Source organism: Takifugu flavidus, chromosome 12 (genome assembly GCF_003711565.1).
Source record: "Takifugu flavidus isolate HTHZ2018 chromosome 12, ASM371156v2, whole genome shotgun sequence".
Classification (NCBI taxonomy): Eukaryota; Metazoa; Chordata; class Actinopteri; order Tetraodontiformes; family Tetraodontidae; genus Takifugu; species Takifugu flavidus.
In genome coordinates this window covers 2,510,161-2,530,262 of record NC_079531.1, presented here as the reverse complement: position 1 = coordinate 2,530,262, position 20,102 = coordinate 2,510,161, and the positions used below count along the sequence as shown (strand labels likewise).

General features: G+C 43.1%; 3 protein-coding genes across 6 annotated transcripts in view; all 3 read right to left on the bottom strand.

The window, feature by feature from the left end:
* Nucleotides 1-272: 272 nt before the first annotated feature.
* cldn8.2 (claudin 8.2) lies at nucleotides 273-1,678 on the bottom strand. The gene has a single exon (XM_057049005.1). The coding sequence runs from the start codon at nucleotides 1,599-1,601 to the stop codon at nucleotides 726-728; it is 876 nt and encodes a 291-aa protein (XP_056904985.1). The 5' UTR covers nucleotides 1,602-1,678; the 3' UTR covers nucleotides 273-725.
* A 608-nt stretch (nucleotides 1,679-2,286) lies between these two features.
* LOC130534643 (claudin-17-like) lies at nucleotides 2,287-3,391 on the bottom strand. The gene has a single exon (XM_057049012.1). It carries the CDS (start codon nucleotides 3,363-3,365, stop codon nucleotides 2,586-2,588), a length of 780 nt encoding a protein of 259 aa, XP_056904992.1. The 5' UTR covers nucleotides 3,366-3,391; the 3' UTR covers nucleotides 2,287-2,585.
* A 928-nt stretch (nucleotides 3,392-4,319) lies between these two features.
* The window catches only part of tiam1b (TIAM Rac1 associated GEF 1b), a 28,110-nt gene continuing 12,327 nt past the window's right edge, over nucleotides 4,320-20,102 (bottom strand). For all 4 annotated transcript variants that reach the window (XM_057048865.1, XM_057048864.1, XM_057048863.1 and 1 more), the window contains 23 exons: nucleotides 19,629-19,801; nucleotides 19,189-19,413; nucleotides 17,769-17,954; nucleotides 16,948-17,094; nucleotides 16,781-16,855; nucleotides 16,395-16,565; nucleotides 16,078-16,182; nucleotides 15,592-15,673; nucleotides 15,313-15,399; nucleotides 12,433-12,645; nucleotides 11,948-12,048; nucleotides 8,839-9,024; nucleotides 8,205-8,273; nucleotides 7,988-8,113; nucleotides 7,803-7,911; nucleotides 7,474-7,653; nucleotides 7,268-7,386; nucleotides 7,081-7,189; nucleotides 6,933-6,991; nucleotides 6,715-6,820; nucleotides 6,509-6,596; nucleotides 6,219-6,391; nucleotides 4,320-5,892 (listed from right to left, as the gene is read on the bottom strand). In XM_057048865.1, coding sequence (XP_056904845.1) covers nucleotides 5,408-5,892; nucleotides 6,219-6,391; nucleotides 6,509-6,596; nucleotides 6,715-6,820; nucleotides 6,933-6,991; nucleotides 7,081-7,189; nucleotides 7,268-7,386; nucleotides 7,474-7,653; nucleotides 7,803-7,911; nucleotides 7,988-8,113; nucleotides 8,205-8,273; nucleotides 8,839-9,024; nucleotides 11,948-12,048; nucleotides 12,433-12,645; nucleotides 15,313-15,399; nucleotides 15,592-15,673; nucleotides 16,078-16,182; nucleotides 16,395-16,565; nucleotides 16,781-16,855; nucleotides 16,948-17,094; nucleotides 17,769-17,954; nucleotides 19,189-19,413; nucleotides 19,629-19,801 — 3,374 coding nt within the window. In that variant the 3' untranslated portion in view covers nucleotides 4,320-5,407. The remainder of the gene's footprint in view (nucleotides 5,893-6,218; nucleotides 6,392-6,508; nucleotides 6,597-6,714; nucleotides 6,821-6,932; nucleotides 6,992-7,080; nucleotides 7,190-7,267; nucleotides 7,387-7,473; nucleotides 7,654-7,802; nucleotides 7,912-7,987; nucleotides 8,114-8,204; nucleotides 8,274-8,838; nucleotides 9,025-11,947; nucleotides 12,049-12,432; nucleotides 12,646-15,312; nucleotides 15,400-15,591; nucleotides 15,674-16,077; nucleotides 16,183-16,394; nucleotides 16,566-16,780; nucleotides 16,856-16,947; nucleotides 17,095-17,768; nucleotides 17,955-19,188; nucleotides 19,414-19,628; nucleotides 19,802-20,102) is intronic.

Genomic DNA, 20,102 nt, shown 5'->3' with positions numbered 1-20,102 from the left:
TCTTGGACTCATTGTCTCTGTGTGCTCCGTAGGAAACTCTGGCTTGGTTTGAAAACAACATTTTGTAAGGTTTCTGTTGTGGGTGGACCTGCCTGAGCAGTCTGGTTGGACCAGTTGAGTCACATTTCCACTAACAATGGAGCCAACTTGACGACATGATTTTGTATCGGCTCAACAGAAGCAAAACTGTCACTGTGGATGTGAACTGAGTAAAAAAAATCGGTTATCTTCCATTTAAACCTAATTTAAAGAGAAATAGAGTAATTGCCTCGTTGTCTTTATTTTCCCTTTATTGAGAATTTACATTCAACCTGTTTTTCTAGGTTGGCATTTAGAAAAGATAGTTTACAACAAAAAACTTAAAAAAACCAACAACAGCATTGGATACTCATCATTTAGAGGTCAAACTGAGGAATCCCAGTTCATGTTTCCCTGTTGAAAGTGCAAAGGCCAACAGACGCTCCGAAGGAGGCCAGTTTCAACATACACTGCCTACAGTCCAGTGTGGATTAAACACATAGACGCAAAATAACATATACACACAAAATACTAAAAAGGGTCGTCGGGATCAGCCCATTAGTTTTAAAAATGAATTTCAACAGCGTGTTCATTGTGACAGTAACGACAGGGTTGCCAGTTCAAGGCCAGTCTTTAAGGATATTTGCCAAAGGATTTGCAGTTATTAAAAGAAGAATCCATAAATTGTCCCCATTAGACGTCAATCGTTAGTACTGAGTTGGTGTGTAAGCCACGGAGCCTGGCGGGGGGAGGGAGTAGGCCGGCTGGTAGGAGTATGCTGGCTGGTAGGTGTAGGGCTGGTTTGTGTATGCAGGCATGTAGATATTTCCCCTGGGATTGTAGACGATCCTTTCTTCGGAGTCCTGGGTGCGCGGAGCATGGCGGCACAGCAGTATCACTCCGGCAGAAAAAAGCAAAGCCGAAGTCACCCAGCCGATGTAGAGAGCCTCCCCGAGCTCCCTGCGCTGGGCATCGATCAGCAGAGGGTTGTAGAAGTCCCTGATGATGACGTGGCCGGTCCACGACACTGGGATCAGGGTGGTGACACAGCCCATCAGAAACAGGCAGCCTCCCGCCACCAGCACGATATGCTTGGTGCGCGCCCGGTGGTCCACCACTTTGGTGCACTTCATCCCCACTGCTGAGACGATGAGGGCGAAGCAGGTCAGGGCCACAGAGCTGCACATCAGACCTCTGGCGGCTTGGAGATCCGGAGGGAGGAACAGCAAAGAATCATAAACCTTACACTGCATCCGGATGTTGGCCTGCCTGTAGCAGTTCATCCATAAACCCTCCCAGCGCGTCTCCATGACGATGATGTTCTCCTCGATGAAGGCTGTCACCTTCCACATCGGCAGGCCGGTCACGGCCGCCACTCCGATGAGCCCGATGAAGCCAATGACGAGGGCAACCACTTCACAACAGACGGCGTCGCGGCGTTTCTTTTTCTCCAGTCTCTTCTTTTCCTCGTACACGGAATCTTCATACTCCGTGTAGGCCTTGGGCTGCTTCCCGTCATAATAAGATCCTCCATAAGTCAGTGGCGGTTTGCTGTAGCCGCTGTAAGCAGTGTAGGAGGCCATCGTAGCTGACTGACAGTGAGCCAAAGACAGACCTTTGGCTGCACTCTCACGCTCCGGGGAACAAGTCTGAGGAGAAGATCAACTCCAGGAATTTATACACCTGGTGATGCAATGCCATCTTACTGGTTCGGCTGCTTTCCAGTCATACAAATGGCGACACAACAACGAGCGTTTCAGGGTGTTTTTAAATGCAAACGCGGATCGTGAGCAGCTCGTGAGTGGGCCCGTTCATCAAAAACAAACTGAATCAGAGTTTCTGGAATGAAGCAAACATGGGTTTTGGGTTTAGAAACACAAAAATTGAATTAAGACTGGTTTTGCTGTTATTTATGAGCATATTTATTCAGCTATTTATTGGCTGAACTGTAAGGAAAATCAGTTGTGGAAATAAAGTTTTGAATATGTGGGTAAATTCATGTAGTTGGTGGCTGTAACTGCTGTAACGGCCACTCTGCTAACCCTGTTTCATGACTATTTGCAGAATTTGTTTTTTTTTAAATAATTTGGGTGTAGTTTGAGGGATCTAAACATTTGCATGTGGTTCTTTTACATTTTGGAACCATAGTGTTTTTGTTTAATGCTAATAAATTGATATGGCACAGGCAAATCTGCAGTCCAACTTTTATTTTAAAGATTGCACAATTTGAGAGATTCATTGTGTCAGTTTAAATAAAACTTCAATCAGTTCTGTGTGCTTTATGTTTATTAAAGAGCTCCTGTTAAAATAACAGTGTAAACATTTTAAAGTTCACGATCTATTTGGAGAGACCATCCATTTGGTCTTCAACATTTTATATCACAAAAACACAAATCAACCAATTACTGTAGAACCTATTGTACAATTAAATATTATTATTAGTAATGATAGACATAACTTCTTTATTTCAGTGTAGGGGAAGAATTACACATTAACAGTGTGTTAGATGGGGGGGGTCCAGTCCTGAGCTGCAGCAGCGGTGCCACTAATGTGGAATTTGTCCAGCTTTATACATATTCCTGAAGTTTATGAAAGCTGGACGGTGTCCTCTCCAGGTACACGCTCTCCTCCTTGATTGGTGCTATAGCATAAGCGCCTGGATAGACTTCCCCCTCCTTTGATCTACGTTTGCTGTAGCAGAACAGAAGGATAATCCCAGTGATCAGGAGAACACCAGAGGTAGCCCAGCCAATGAAGAGAGACTCTCCCAGTTCCCGCTTCTGAGAATCCACCACCAGCGGGTTGTAGAAGTCCTGGATGACCGTGTGGCCGACCCAGCTGACGGGGATGAGCGTGGTCAGACAGGAAACCAGAAACAAACAACCGGCTGTAGCCAGGGTGATGTTCTTGCTCCTCATGTTGTCACGGCAACAGCTGTTCTTCTCTGTCCCACACGCTGCGATCACCAGTGAGATGAGAACCAGCACAATGGAGACGCACATGAAGCCCCTGGCCGCCTGCAGCTCTGCTGGTAGAATCAGCAGTGAGTCGTATGCCTTGCACTGCATCTTGATATCAGCCTGGCTGTAGCAGTTCATCCACAAGCCTTCCCAGAGCTCCTCCATCACGATGAGATTTGCACCGATAAAGGCAGAAACCCTCCACATGGGAATTGCGGTGGCAGTTATGGTCCCGATGAGGCCGAGCAAGCCCAGGACCAGGGACAACACCTCCAGCTTCGCTTTCATGGTCGCTTCCAAATCCAGCTGCTTCTTCTCCGAATCGATGTCATGAAGGAAGTGTTGGACCTTTATGCTGTAAAAGCTCTCATCTGACATCTGTGACATGTTGCCTTACTGGTTTCTGACAACCTTTCCCCTTCCAGTAACAACACAAAGACTTTTTCTGATCGCTGGACTTTATATTTACATGTTGCACATGAGAAAACGGCTGATAATTTTGCAGTCCCTGATTTGCCCCTGAAGTTTAGGGGCCAGAATCAAGATTTTTGGACATTAAAGTGTTTTTTTTCCCCTTCTAGGATGTTTAATTGTGGGGTAAAACATGAAAGGTTCCTTTTTTCTGTCAACTTTTAAGTAACATGCATTTCCTCCTGTGTTTATGCGTCCCCCATTGAAAAGACAAATCAGGCAGTGTCCCTCAGAAGACAATATTTAGTTTTCTTTGCCAATGAGAGGAAGGAATAGTACCTCCCTCTTTGAGTAAAGCATGGAGAAATACAGGAACAGAAACTAGAACTTGCTGAACAGGTTCTCACTGATACCAGCGTCACCTCCAAGGCTAATTTACATATCAACATATTTGTTCGTGCTGGAGTTGCTTTACTCTTATTTTTAAGCCTTGGAAATGGATGTGAGTTAGTTTTGATCCATACATCATATAGAATGATGTAATAAATAATAAAAAACGGGCACAGAATGGAGGCAAGTGCACAGTCCATCCTGTGTGAGGGCTTGTGCAATGTCACGAATGTATTATTAGGTTGCCCCCTACTGTCCGAATCTAGAATACAACCTTCTAAAATAAATGTACCGTAACTGTTCTGTCGCCTGCCTCTGCAGGGTAAAGTAGGGTTTGTTTTCTCCACTAAACACACAGTTCCAATTTGTTCTCCAAAATCCTGACATTTGACTGGAAAAAAAAGAAAAGGCTGATAAAGTTAAGGGTTGTATATATGTATGTGTTCATAGTTCTAAATAAACAGATCTATAATCAAATAAAATGTTTTGGGCTTGTAGCAGGGATGTAATTAATCAAACCAATAAAACTATCAGATGCCCTTTGAGTTTTAAAAAAAACAACATTTATGTTTATTATGATATCAATACATTTTATATACATACAGAAATAAAAATCTCCTCTTAGTAGCACAATGAGTTGTTGACCAGGCACACTTTACATCCTCTTCCTTGATTGCTTGAGCAAATTTTGGACTTTCTCTGTCAATACACGATTGCTTATATCTTGCTTGATGTCTATATGAATAAATAAAATGAAAAAAGCATTGCTTTTTAAATCAATAACCAGCAAACAGTCTGCCCGAGGCAATGTGCAAATTCACTACAGAGTGTACACAGAAGAATTGAGAAATAAATGTAACATTGGAAGTTCTTTAAATGGTAATAATAAACAAAACAAAAAATATCTTTCATAGTCAAGATAAAAATGACAACAAATTCAAGTAAAACAGGATTTTGTTAAGTTAAAACAAATTAAAACCCCAATATTGTGTGTAACACAGGGGAGATTACTGAATTTCTTCATTAAATACAACCAAAATAAAAATAATGGGCTACAAAGATGCATTTACATCTGTAAAACACGTAAAAAAAATGTCCACAACCTGAAAAAGATGCGAGAAATGTCCATAGATAACAAAGTGAGAATATATCATCTAAGCTAAGCAGGATGGAGAGCGTTGTTTGCCATTTATACCATGTCTTTAAGGACAAATACTACACAGCCCTTAACTAAGATAATATCTCTGAGTTATACAGACAAAAAATATCATTATTAGTCACAAGAACTAAATTTCCCAACAGCAGGCAGGACTAGACAACGCTGCCTATATGTGCAACCCATGCCAACCTAAGCAACCCATTAGATTTCATGATTGTACCATTATTTCATGTCACTAAACTTACACGTGTGTGACAGGAGTTGATTTTGGATAAAGCTCCGTCTTCCATTTCATGTATTGTTCCTACAAAAACCATTTAACAAGATTAAGGGAAGAAGGGAAAAAAATATCTTCTACTACATGTACAATATATTTCAATGCCCATGCATTGTTTGTGAAGACTCCTGTCAGATACAGTATTGAGCCCATGTAAAGCCTTTTAAGACCATCCTGTCTTCTTCAGCCAGGTCACATGCCAGAATCTGGAGATGAATCCGATGCCTTCCTCCGTATCCAAATATGATCATTCTTAGTTTCCTTTTGGTTGTAATTGTCATCCTCCACCATTTCGGGGACTGAAGGGGACTTGAGGCTGTCATCCTCGCTCTCTAAGGACAAAGCTGTGACGGAGGTCTCCAGCTCGGCCTCTGAGCACAGCGCGCCGGGCGTCCGGGCAGACTGCTCGTCCTCATCGCTGAGGATGTCGGTCTCCTTCACCTCTTCTGGATCTTCATATTCTTCGAGGTCAAACTGCTCTTCCACCCAGCGGTCTGTGTCACTGGCTGACTCCGACCGCTGATCCGGTTCACCTTCCTGCTGCAGTGGGTCTGAGCCGGCTTTGTCTGGGGACAATAGGTTCTGATCCGGCTCGACGTCAAAAGCAATGTCTGTGTCAATGGTGAAACGATGGCGGACTAATTTCCTCCTGCCCAGAGTCCTTGTAGGGGCGGATGCTGCAAACAACAGAGGTCAGAGTTTTGATTGAGAGGTTTTGATATTTTAGGGCAGATATTTGTCATCACTCAAATAAATACAACATATTATAATTATATTAATAAGGTTCAAATTTTGTCATGACAGGAACTTTTCAAATTTGATTGCACAGACTGGTAGTTTGTGAAATTGACATTAATGTCACTAAATGCACCAATGCGATTGGAAAGGGACCGTGTTTTAGCTCTTTATGTTACACCAACATGGCCTATCAATGTACAGACACAAAGTCAGAACTGGGACACATTGGCCTACAGGCTGAAAGCAGCCAGAGATGAACAGTTACCTGCTCTATTTATGGCAGGACGGGCTCCCTTCAGGGCACAAAGACGCTTTCCTCCAAAGGGGACATATTGCTGGCTGAGTGGTAAACTCTCTGTTTTAAGGAGTTGTCTGCGGTGCTTTTCTCTCAAGATGGAATGGACCGTCTTCAAAAAGTCTTTTCTACTGTCTGGAGAGCTGCAGGACATTAAGAAAGGGTTTTAGTTTGTCTCCGTACAAAACAGAGGATAGGATGGAACTGGAGTAATCTTCCATCGGCAGCAGAATCTAGCATCCACTCCAACAGAACCTTACCTACAGCACAGCTGAAATGTCCTTTCTGGTCGTCCTTCTGACTCAGACTTTGTGTGGACAATCTCACACACAGCTGAGGTCTCACAATCTGAGGAAGAAAACAACTCTGGTATGATACGTGTGATATTAGTCACACGGCACAGTGTCCAAACGCGTAGTGTAATTTTCTTAAGCCCAGTGCAGAATATTGTCTCCGATGATCCTACCTGCGTTTGCCAGGGGCCTGATCTGGAGGGCATCTGTTGGAATCATGTGACGGAATCGGAAGGGGTCTTTTTCCTCTGAGGATAGCGAAGCCCGATGGGAGCCACCCTACAATGATTTAATCAGCAGCTTTACTACACATCTGTGAACCACTGGACAACAATTGCGAAGCACAGCTCGGCTGTTAGAGGAAAATGGCTCTTTCTGATAAGAAACATACCATCTTCTTTTTCTGTTTGGATCCGTCCTTGCAGACGAAGACAACTGCCGTTTTGAACACTAAATATGAAAGCAGAAAAAAAGAATATTGGTGATCACAGGGAGCTTGATGAGATGATGCAGACTCACAGAGGAAACTCAAAACACACCAAATGCAGCCAACTGTGGCTCTTTCTTCCATTTTCCTAAGGAGGCAGGAGGATTGATCCACGTCACACTTGTATGGAGAAGCAGATCGCCCATGGAAAGATCGACAACCTATCAAATGAACAAGACACCAGCAGTCCATCTTCTCCGTCTCACACAGGATGGAAAACAGGAGACAGGTGTTCCTACCTCTTTTTTTTCACCACTCTGCTCGAGGATGAGCTGATCAAAGACGGCTCCAAACTCCTCGTGGATCTTCTGCATCTCGTTGATGTGGCTGGCAACTTTGTTCATCGCTTTCATGGCAACTGCATACAAACGGCGCAATTCCTTCAATGGGATGTAACTGATTTAACCATGTTTGAGCCGTGTCCAACCTTATAACCAGCTCCTACCATCGAGGTGGTAATGCTCCTCACTGTCTGGGTCTGTGAGTGAGTAAAGCTCCTTTAGCAAGAGGGGGTACTTCAGTACCCTCTGGATGGGCTTGATCAGGTATGACTCCAGCGTGGAAGAGTGCTGCTGTTTGGGGTTGCGCTCATCTAAGAAGGCCTTGAAATTTGGGTCCGATTTGGCTGGAATGAACAAGAAAAGAATTAATGGACATCATTTAAAATCACATGTAAAGAAGGTTTATGCTTGCCAGATGATTCTGTTTAGTGTTTTAATTCATTTGATCTATAGTAACTGTACTAGACAACTGTGGCAGATAACCTTTACTCACCCTTTACAAGGACTTTTGGGACTTTGGTGTGACTGGCGCAGAAAGCACTGTAGATTTTGAACCGGTCTGCATAATACAGGAAAGAGCCTCCCAATGAGAAAAGGATTTTCTGTCAAAAGGTTAAGGGGAAAGATAAGTATTTTTTGTTGTGTTCTTGTATTTTATACCAAAAACAGACACCACACCTTAAACTGTTCCACTCTCTCTAGCTTCTCAAGATCTGGAACAAGTCTTGTGCCGTCTTCCAGGGTCTTAAGAAATTCCACCTGGAACTCCACCATTTCCGGCAAGTTCCCAAACAGTACATCCAACTGAAACAGACAGATTTGAATGGGAGAAATAAACCTTAAGTTTCCTGTTTTATACATTTCTGTAAGACATACATTTGCATTTAATAATTACCTCATCCTGAGTGAGGAAGGTCTCTTTCTGCAGTGGGTTTAAGTATCTTCCAATGAGGCAATTTAGATCCTAGAACAGAAAACTCAAACTTATATCTTATAAATCATTACACATTTTACACACTACCTACATCAGCATTAAAAGTAGTGCCAGTGTACCACATTTTATTCCCATTAGTAAATCTAAACCTTTCTGGCAGAGCTCTTAAAGTCCACAGTATTATACAATTGCATTGGGAAGAGTCTGCAAACTCCATAAACTGCATCGATTATTAACTTTGGCCACACAGCTAAAGTAAAACCGTCCCTTCTAAAAGGAACAAACACAACACATAAATGCATAAAGCAAGAAAAAAAATAGGCAGCACTATTGGCCATTATGCAATAAGATGCCCTCTTAAACCCGATTACCACGCTGAGCATTTATCCTGGACAGAAAGAGGTTTGGCATTATTCAGGCACTGCACAGCTGTGACCTCCGCATATCTAATAGGACATCGATTGATGTTGCATTTTGCTACTGTTGAGGGATAATAGAACTGAGGCACACAGAAACACAGATCGATGCACAGCAGGGACACATGCACGCCTATAAAGCCCATCTGGCCATTAAACATCAGAGGAGCGGTACTAACTTTGACATATGTGCGTTCCGTCTCCACCAGCTCACAAATGACTTTGCGAAGCTTGTCTGCGTCGGACAGCTGCCGGGGGGTAGCGGGAGGCGGGAACGGCGAGTCTGGGCTAGGCGAAGAGGAGACGCAATCCGACGGATTCATTTCATGGAGGCTCCGACAAAACGCAGCCACTTGCTCGGTGCTCTGAAGATTTAAAGACAGGGAGGGAGAAAAAACACACATTCAAATGAAGGTCAATATTTTGAGCAATAGTCAAAGAAGCAGAACCTCAGATATGGATTTGCAGGTGTTACTTTCCACCTCCTGTTGTGCAGGAATTCATGACTGTACTGAGAGCGAGCCTGGAGAGCGGCAGCTCTGAAAGAGTGCACCAATTTGGTCTATTTTCAGTCGGTTATAACAATGACTCTCCGCCTCCCTCTACTTCGTTCACATCCCTCTTTTCCCTGATGTTTTATTCCTACTGATGGTTTGGGGAAATGATTCATCACTTTCATCCAAATCAAAATAAACACACATATGTCTGTCTGTTCAATATGGGTTGCTGTGGAGACCGACGAAGATGTACACTGGATCTTTCTGGACGAAAATAGACCCACTTGAGCCCTGCTTTCATGCCTGAAATAATAGTGTTCACAACCGGCCGCAACACAAAGAAATTGAGTTGCAAATAAAAATGCACTCAAAGGACCACAATAGAAGCAAGCAGATATGGTGTACAAACAGAGGTAAAGTTTCTGATGTCAAGAATGTATTTTCTACAGCATCGATTTAAACCAATCCTTACATTAGATGATGCAGCATAAACATGCAAAAAGACACCAATATCATTTGTATTTTTGCATAATACTCATCTAGAGGTGTGGACCTACATCACAATAAATAATAGATATCACGAGTTTAAGCGATGATGTATGTAAAACTATAAAACATGCCACTAAAACTGTGCAACATTTTAATTGCAGTTAGTATATTAGCACCAAGCCAATATACCATCATCAAGATGCCGTTAAATACCCAAAGAGAAGTACATTAGGACAGCAAAGATGTGATGAGTGGGGCAAAACTTACTGCAAGAAAAGGAAGTAAGTAAATAAATAAATTCCCGCCTGTTTGATGGTGCAGCTAAGCTCCAACCGATACTCAGCAATATAATCAATAATCCACTTCTACACAATTGGTCTCAGATCGCAGGTAAAGTTACACAGGGTGAGCTAGTGCATGCACAGCTGGCCAGCACTGTTTGTAAGCTCAGGGTGTCTGGACATGTATTAGAGAGCTCTCCCCCACGCAGAGAGGTTTGTTTAGACGCCCCGTTGAGTCTTTCATTGACCGCGGGGGTCATTCTGCAAAGCAGTGTTTACATGCACCGCCACCCGTCCGCCAGTACACGTTGAGTGAAAAGTCACAAAGCAAAGGGCTGATAAATGAAGACCACAGCCACCTGCCAGATCAGGTATAACAGTATCTGTAAGAGCAAGCCAGGTATGGAAAAGCAATATAGAAAAGGTATCTTACCAGATGAAGCATGTCATAGATAGAGTCTGAGGAGCGTTTCCTGTGCTTCCACTTAAGGACAGACATAATCAGGTACGGCTGCACTGTCTAAACTTCAAATATCCCCAAAGATTCCTGGTTTTGTAGAATTAAATCAACACTGTTTCTCTGCAGCGTTTTGCAAACAGAGGGTGCTTTGGTGCTTGTGATGAAGGATGAGTGAAGCTGCACAGCCGCCTCCTCTCCGCCCACCAGTACTTACAGTCTTCCAACTCCCCCTTTGCCTACGGAGTCTGCTACAGTTATGTCACTGATATTCTCTCTCTCCATTATCTACAGGCTGGGCAAACTCAGGCACACAGTGTAAGTGTGAAGATCTGGTAAACTCCAACAGCACTGTAAACTGTCCAGACCAGAGCGACAGAAAGGGATCAGGGGGGAAGGACTCTCCTCCACAAGGCTGCAGTGGAGCATGATTGGTTGGGTCTGCCTCACCACAGTAGAATATAAATGTAGGATTTTTAAGGCTAGGGGAGGAGTGATGAGGAGAGAGCAGGAAAACTGGGGGAGGCTGAAGAGGAACATGAGTACAGGGAACAGCATGTGAGGCAGCTTTTGGATAAAGAGTGTTGGGACCTGCCAAAGAATATTTAAAGCATAACATACTGAATGAGGGTTCAAAAGCTTACATAGTACATATTCACACAATCCTGCATGAAGTCCAGAGCTTCTGTAACTCTTCTACATTTTAGTTTCTCAAGTTCTCACACGGGAGGGGCTAAACGACACCACGACAAAAGGCGAGTGCCCGGTGGAGCATATAGCAAACTAGAGTTGTAGTGGTGCTTCCAAACACAAAAAATGATGCCACCAGTTTAAAGGCTTGAAGAGTGCAACTGGGAAAAGAACAAAATGGTTGTTTTATAAAGTACTTCCATAGCTGGTTAAGAGTCAAATACTCATTTACTCGTGTTTTTCTCCATTATGTCGATCTTACAAAGTCCACACTTGATCACATTTCTACATGGTACCAATAATTGGAAATGCTTCTTTCCAACAAGCAGTTGGAAGGATACTCGGTCATCTCGCTGTACACAGACAGACGTGTGGAGCATAGCCAAAGCTCAGATTCCCAAACATTTGTGGCAATTAATTCTTTTTTTGCATTGGTAAATCTATCTGAGAATAATTATTGTTATTATATTATGAACAACTATTCGTGAGCGGGTGCCAAGTTGATTTGAATAGCAAAATACAGCTGATTTAATCTTTTTTTTTAAACTGGGCCCTATTTTATATGGCAATCTGGTCTGAATAAGGCTTAGAAATCCTTTTCCTGCTTGAGTATTACACTGAATCTGCTAAATCTCATTTTAAGATTGTTCTCTTTATTTAATTTAGCATCAAATTGAAAACATCAATTTCCCACCAAATAAGGGAAGGAAGGAAGACACGTTTAATTCTTCCTCCAACTACATTGAGTAAAAACACTGTTACAAACATGAGGAGCTGGGGGCTGCGACAACGACCACACCAGAAACACACAAGAACGGGGGCAAATATTTGTTATTTGTCACCGACTCAGACTTTACATGTCACGACTCCTCACCTTTCTGCGCTCATCAAAGTCACCGAAGATCTCAGAGTCTTCGTCAAGGCAGTCTCCCGAGTTTTCAAGCAATAGTCCCACCCCATCCTCCAAGATGTCTTCTGCAATAAGGAGCACGCTCAGTTAATCAAGAACAAGATTGTCGTTCTTCATAGGGTGGTTTAATAAATGACCAGGAAGAGAATCTGCCTGGCCATTTTAATTAAAAATACATGATTTATATCGAATGAAATCCTTATCTTACTAATGAGGCTGCAAAACATTCCTGAGAGACTCCTGTCCTCCCTAACCGATGTCTTGTGCATTTGCTAAATGGATGCAGCATCATTGTGAATAATTACAGGACATGGCGACTATATTGAAAACAACTGATAACGCTGAGATACCAAACTGATATTTAGGATTTTGGCCTAAAGGTTTCCACCAACGACGGGATCAGGGATTTTGCTGTGGCGCATAATGATGGGTCTGGAAGAACGGCTCACCTTGACTCTGGGAGAAGATGTCCGTGTAGAGATCTTCCTCTTTGTCTGAGCGACGTGGTGGCAGGTAGCAGAGCTGACGGCGGTCCACGGAAGGCAGCGTGTTGACCGTTAAAGTCAACGAGGCTTGGGAAAACGCTGCCTTCATGTCAGAGAAGTTCAGGCTGTCCGAGTCTTTTCCATTCAGCTGAAGTATTTCATCCCCGGCATTCAGACCTGTGAAGAAGGGGCACAATCAGCTGTGATTAAACAGAAAGACGTTAGTGTCACTTACACATCGTATATAGAAATTAGTTTTCTGAATTTAACCCACAGCCCTGACTGTGCAATCTCTCTGACCTCTGGGCCAGACAAACACAGACGATTCACTTCCATGATTGGTACCATGGTAACAAAGCGTTAAGTGTTTCGTTCATGGTACGCTGCCAGTTATGTAATATACACTATAGCACCACAGCTGGTCTTAGTAAAGATACCGTAATTACGTCTGTGTAAATTCTCAGTCATCCGGGTCATTGTATCCAAGGTAGTTTTCTCTGTCAACTGGACTGGGTTTCTTCTCTTGAAGACGTTTCGAAGAAGGCTTCTTCAGTTCTGAAATCGCTGGGGAGAGCTTGAAAATATATAGCCCCTGTGGACCATTGCCATGTTAATGATAATGAGTGGTCACCTGAGAGTCGTTAGCAGGGTCGTTGGTCGGGTCGTTCACCTAGTTTTTGTTGAGGTGTCTCCCCTTTGTCTGCTGGATCACATGGTGATGAGTCACTGGGTCTCCTGGAATGGTGTGAATGTTTGTTTTGCTGTTGGAAGGAGTGGAGGACTGCATTGTATGTGGGTGATAGGAAGTGCCTCAGGCCACCACCTCTGTTCAAGGATGGTTTCTCCAATTTAACATGGATAGCTTCCTTGACCCCCCTTTTCAAACCAGCGGTCTTCTCTGGCCAGTATCCTTACTTGGCTGTCCTCGAAGGAGTGCCCACTCTCCTTTAAGTGTAAGTGGACTGCTGAATCCTGACCCGAAGAGGTGGCACGTCTGTGTTGTGCCATTCTTCTGTGGAGAGGTTGTTTGGTTTCCCCAATGTACAGTTCCTTGCATTCCTCCTGGCACTGTACAGCATAAACAACATTACTTTGTTTGGGTCTGGGTGTCTTGTCCTTTGGGTGTACTAACCTCTGTCTGAGAGTGTTGCTGGGTTTGAAATGAACCGGTATGTCGTATTTCTGGAGGATCCTCCTAAACTTCTCCGAGACTCCAGACAGGTAGGGGATGGAAACGCTGCGGCGTTTGTTTCTCTCCTCCTCTCCTTTGCTGAGGTCTCGCTTTCTTGAGGTCCTGGTGAAGGCCCAGTCTGGGTAGCCACATGTTTTGAGAGCTGTCTTAATGTGGTCCTGTTCCTTCTTCTGCCTTGGGATGTGGTGGGTATTTCTCTGGCCCGGTGTTGGAGAGTTCTGATCACTCCCAACTTGTGTTCAAGTGGGTGGTGAGAGTCAAACTGGAGGTACTGGTCAGTATGTGTAGGTTTTCTGTAGACTTCGATGGTGAGATTTCTGTCCTCAGTGATCTTGACTGCGCAGTCCAGAAAGGCCAGACTGTTTCCTTTTACATCTTCCCGGGTGAATTTTACATGCTCGTCTGTTTTGTTGAGGTGATCGGAGAACGCTTCCAATTCTTGTGTTTGAATTTTGACCCAGGTGTCATCAACATACCTGAACCAGTGGCTTGGCGCAGTTCCTGTGTAGGATGTCAGGGCCTGGGATTCCACCTTCTCCATGTATAGATTGGCAACTATAGGGGATACTGGTGAGCCCATGGCACAGCCATGTTTCTGCCTGTAGAAGCCTTCTCTGTACTGGAAATAGGTGGTGTTCAAACACAGGTCCAGCATGGTGCAGATTTGGGCCGGTGTTAAGGTTGTTCTTTCTGTAAGGTTCTTGTCCAATAGAAGGTGCTTGTGGATGGTGTCTATGGCGCTGGCGGTGGGGATGCACGTGAAGAGTGACGTGACATCATAAGATACCATAGTCTCAGGACAAGACACCCAGACCCAAACAAAGTAATGTTGTTTATGCTGTACAGTGCCAGGAGGAATGCAAGGAACTGTACATTGGGGAAACCAAACAACCTCTCCACAGAAGAATGGCACAACACAGACGTGCCACCTCTTCGGGTCAGGATTCAGCAGTCCACTTACACTTAAAGGAGAGTGGGCACTCCTTCGAGGACAGCCAAGTAAGGATACTGGCCAGAGAAGACCGCTGGTTTGAAAGGGGGGTCAAGGAAGCTATCCATGTTAAATTGGAGAAACCATCCTTGAACAGAGGTGGTGGCCTGAGGCACTTCCTATCACCCACATACAATGCAGTCCTCCACTCCTTCCAACAGCAAAACAAACATTCACACCATTCCAGGAGACCCAGTGACTCATCACCATGTGATCCAGCAGACAAAGGGGAGACACCTCAACAAAAACTAGGTGAACGACCCGACCAACGACCCTGCTAACGACTCTCAGGTGACCACTCATTATCATTAACATGGCAATGGTCCACAGGGGCTATATATTTTCAAGCTCTCTCCCCAGCGATTTCAGAACTGAAGAAGCCTTCTGGATAGAAGGTGAAACGTCTTCAAGAGAAGAAACCCAGTCCAGTTGACAGAGAAAACTACCTTGGATACCGTAATTACTCAGTGACTGGCCCTAGAAGCAAACTCTAATGTATTTCTTTCGACCTTGTTCTGAGCCTTGACACCCCTTCAAAGGAAAACTAGGAGTGTGTACTGGCACCCAGGTTTCCCCCAGTTTTCTCACTAGCTGAAAGTCAAAGACGGAGGCTAAGTGTCTTTGACGAGATTTCATTTGATGAAAATGAAGAGTAATCAACCTTTGGCGAACGCTAATCCGCCCGCCTTCACATCAGTGATGAAGAGCTGCTGTACTCTGTCCTCCTCCACCACTGAAATAGACAAACCTGGAGGAGGAAAAAGGAGAGAATAATCGGCAAAAGGAGGAGAAACGGCAAGCGCTTCAATAAAATCCTTAATAAGATTTATTCTGAATAAATGTAATATGTTTTTTTTAAATTAATTACAGCATCTTAAAACAAAACATAAACATTATTACCCTGCAGCTAAACATGTGCAATGTCATAAAAGCCTCCTACCGTATCCAATCATGCAGGATTCATCTCTGTCAAACTGGATCACTTTTGTTATTTTGGAACAGAGCTCAATTTCTTTAAAAAGCTGTGAAGAACAAATACCAGATATTATATAAACCATCGTACAAAAGCCTTTATTTATATTCAAGTGAGTGGGTTACTGACAGCAGAACGACAGCATTAATTTCGGGTATTCTTAGCAGCTTCGTGGAAAGTTCCAAACCGTCTAGATGCTGCTGGTGTCTGTGTGACTTAATTACATGGTGGTATACATGATGTAAAAATACACTTATGGAGGTTGTCTAGAAGTAGGTGTGTGTTTTGGTCAGAGTTCTTACAGGAAGATTGTGAGGATTGAAATTTTCAAATGTAATCTCTTAGAGGCAATCATAATGTGACAAACCCCGGATGCTACTTTTATGTACGTTTTCCATGTTTATTTGACAAATAAAATCCTGAATTGTTTAGCTGATAAAGAGAGCAGCCTACCAAGTCACACACGTCTTCATCTGGTTTCGGAATATAGATTTTCACTTGGCTCTCCATGAGGAATTTGAGGCGCAAATAGTGCCTGGTGGGATCAAGATAATGAGCCTGCAAAAAGAAGGAAGATTTAGTACCAATGAACAAGACAGCGGCTTATTGGTGACTGAAATCTGACATGTTGACAGGGACATTAACAAATGTATTCTTAATATGGTATCTTCATAGAGACCATTTCTAACTTCTGCTCAACCCAATTAGAAGGCAACCAGTTTATTAAAGTGCTCGACTGTATACAGCCTGGATCTGTTTACGGCCGTTACCTTGCAGATGGATTCCAGAACACACAGTGCAGACTCCCCAGGTTTAATGATGGTCAACACCGGCTGGTCATTTGGCAGACACACCCAGGATGGGGTGAGCTGGTCAGGGACCCACATGTCACTGTCTGTGCTGGGTCGCGTGAGGCCTCTCACATTTCCATCCTCACTTTTCTTTCAAATAGAAATGTCAGAAGACTCAGTTTTGGTTAATTATCGTTAGTTTGGATGCAAATTTCACTTGCAGCCTTTAACCAATTTGTTGTTCTACATTCCTCAATAGCTACTGTATATAATCCCTTGGCATATTTGGAATACAAAAGCTAAAACCACCCACTCATTCCCAACCTACTGCTCACTATCTGTTAACAATAAAGGAATCTACTGACCGAGTGCTCCTTGGCAGGATCCACATGTATACTGTCTGCAGGGTTTTTAACTGGCTCTTCGCCATCAGCAAAGACCTGCTGGCAAAAAATGCCGTCAAGTGGTCTTATATGGAGTAGACATGAGGAAAAAGGGCAGGATTATAGGTATACACGGTTATGAAACAGACCTGGTTGATACTTGGATGGGCTTTAGTTGTTTTCTTTGAGGTAGTATCAAGACCCCAGAGAGAAGAGAATCTGCTCTTCCGTTTGCTGCAAGAACGAGACATGGCCTGTGTTCGCCTTCTCACTCCAATCTCAGTGCGAGCCGCCACCTGAAGAAAGGCATATTTAGAAGGGGCTCAGACAAACAAGGTGGGACACAGGAAAAATAAATCTTGGCCTTAATGTTACATGACATTTCTTAGAGTAACCAGCTCAGACGGGATGGCTCATTGATAGCAGCTAAACGTTTGAGGAAGTAAGTCAGAGGGATCAGAGAAATGCAAACGTGTCTTTTCCTTGCTTTAACAGTACTATTAGAGATAAAGAACAGAATCAGACGCATGAGGAACACCGAGCAAGGTAACAATAATGGATATCTGCTTCTTTCTTCTTCCTCTAATCAGTGTAGCAGTAAAATGCAAAGTAAAACCAAATAAGCTGTGTTTGTGATAGAATTTCTGAATGTTCCAAGAAACGCTGAAAATGTATTATATGAGGGTGAGATCCAATTTAATCTGTTTAAGGAGAGAATCTTCTTAGCGTTATGTCAGTGTAATGCTTACGGAGATAATTAGTCCAATCAAAGGGTATGGATACAATACTTGTGTTTGCCAAGGGCCAAAAAAACCCATATATTTTCTGGTAAATGTGACATTTATAAACAAGTACTTTAAAACACACTTGTGAGGCCTCTAGTAACTAACTATTAAAGTAAATATCCTAAAGCATATCAAACAGTACTTTATAGATGCCTCATTAAACTAAAACTTTCAATGATATTTACCAGAGCGTGGAAGGAAGAGACAGAGAATATACCCAGTCGACCCATTGCCAGCTTTGTGGGTCGACAGGCAAAGGCCAGGAGCCGTTTGGGGTTGGGCAGCTCTCCTCCCTGCAGACTAGCAAGGTAGCACCTAAAGCGGAAGAGATCCATGTGAAACTGCTCTAGGTTCTGCTCCCACAAAAAGATCTGCAAGTGAGAGGGAGAAAACAGCATAGCCAATTAGAATTTTCGACCAAAATGTGATTCCTTCCCAAAAGGCTCTGCTTACATTTTGCTGAAAGTGTTGCCATTTATACTCTCTGTGGATGCTTTGCCGCTTACTGTGGCAGGAGAACAGGATTACTCGCTGGGCCCTCCCCAGTCATGGGTCTAAACTGTTCTCAACACCATAGCAGAGGACCCTGTATCACTGCCAAGTAGCCCCAAAACGTGAAAAGGAACAATACTGCACATTCCACTGGCAGACAGAGGCTGAGAGCAGTTCAGCTTTCTAAGGAGAAGGCCTATATTCATTCAGCTCTGGATAAGATGAACCCTGACACTGCCAAACACAACCAACCAATCAGTATCAACTGGATACACAAAAGCTACTTAAACTGGATTCTCGCTGCATTATTAATGACAACATTGTTTTACAAAAGCCATCTGGTTCTGGTTGATGCATCCAAACAGAATATGTGTGGACTTTCTTCTCCATCTTTTCTTGAATCAAAACACCTCAAGACATTAAAATTAAAATGTTGATGAAATTTGTAAATCCTTGATTCCATGCTGTACTGAAAATGTAGCGGTAAAACACCTTCCTTTTACTTCTGAGCGGGATGTTTACAGTATTTATCATGGACTTCTTCAGGTAAACACTTTACTCTAAAGTGGAAAAAAGGAAGTACCTTAATGTTTTATTAAAAATACAGATATTGCACAAACTTTGGTTTCCAAATGTCGCTGTGCTCCTGAACTAAGATAATGAAAAACATTCTTTTTGCTATAAAACAGTTTGATAATGCATCTTTATCTATGTTTATCCTAAAGCAGCTCTCCCACCCTGCTGGAAAAAAAAGTTCTGTGACTCAGTAAGAGGAACAGCAGGAGGCTGATGGCAAAAGCTCTTTTGCAAAATCAAAGTTGATGAGACTGGGAGTTTTTTTCTGTTGCTTTATTATGACAAATGTTGGATGCGACCTTTTCATCTGTATGTGCTTGTTCAGTTCCTCATCAGCCCAAAACACTTCAGACTTCACTACAAAACCCCGTCTCACATACAAGGGTAAATTGTACATGTTTGCATTGCCAGAACTACAAGAACATTTATAGAAAATGTAAAAAAAAACTATTGAAGCCCGTCCAAATAATTCCATACAGCAACCCAACAAGTTGGCACGAACCGAGCAGCAGCAAAACAAGGGGAAATTAAGCTTACTTGATCCAGGATCGTTTTCCTCTTCTTGGTGTCAGTAACAGCTGACAGCTGCATGTCCCCCATTTTCTTCATCTTCTCATCCATGTCTATCTTCTGTTCCAGTTTCTTGATTTCAGCACGAAGCAGACGCACAGTATCCTCCCTGTGGTGTAGACGAGCGACAGCAGTCGCGCACGCTGAGTGAATGGCTGTTATCCAGTTCTCCAACTCTGTCTGGCTGCAGGTCTGTGCAAGGACAAATGGAAAAGGTCAGAGGTTAAACAACAAACCAGACTCACAGACAACAGTCAGAGACAGAAGGGCCCTTTCACAGCTTTTCCTGGGCTAAATCACTAATATAGCAACCCCTATTAAAAAGGAAGACACGGTGAACGAATAAAAATCTATGGAAGCACTGACCATGTGTTTGCAGATCAGATGACACTGAGGCCGTCTCTTACCTGAAACAGATAAGCGTCTCCCAGGGAATTGCTGAGACAGAACACAAAGTCTTTTTTCGGATGCTCGGGGACAGCCTGGACAATACTGTTTTCTACCCAGATGGCATGCTTGGGAATACTGTTGTTGTCAATTCCAGATCCACCATCGGATTCATAAAGAAATAAAGTGCAGCCTGCAAGAAAAGAAATTTCCTTACTTCACTATACAGTACAGTGGTATCCAAACTATTTTATGCTCCTTTTTCATGCAAAATAAGTCTGCTCTCCAGTGGCCAACATTAAGAATTGCAAGGCTGTCTTGCAAAGGAAAATATTATAAGCAGAAAGATATTGATATGGTTAACAAAATTTAGATGTATTATACAGTTATTGCAGAAAGGATTTTAAACACAGTATTTACGAAATATAGACTTTCATTAAAAACTCCAACAGAAGCACAAATGCGGCCCGAGTTTTAGGTTATAAATGCGCTGA

Bases quoted from the DNA above. Each gene is read 5' to 3' on its own strand.
- LOC130534643 (XM_057049012.1), bottom strand. From the start codon at position 3,365: ATGTCACAGATGTCAGATGAGAGCTTTTACAGCATAAAGGTCCAACAC.
- cldn8.2 (XM_057049005.1), bottom strand. From the start codon at position 1,601: ATGGCCTCCTACACTGCTTACAGCGGCTACAGCAAACCGCCACTGACT.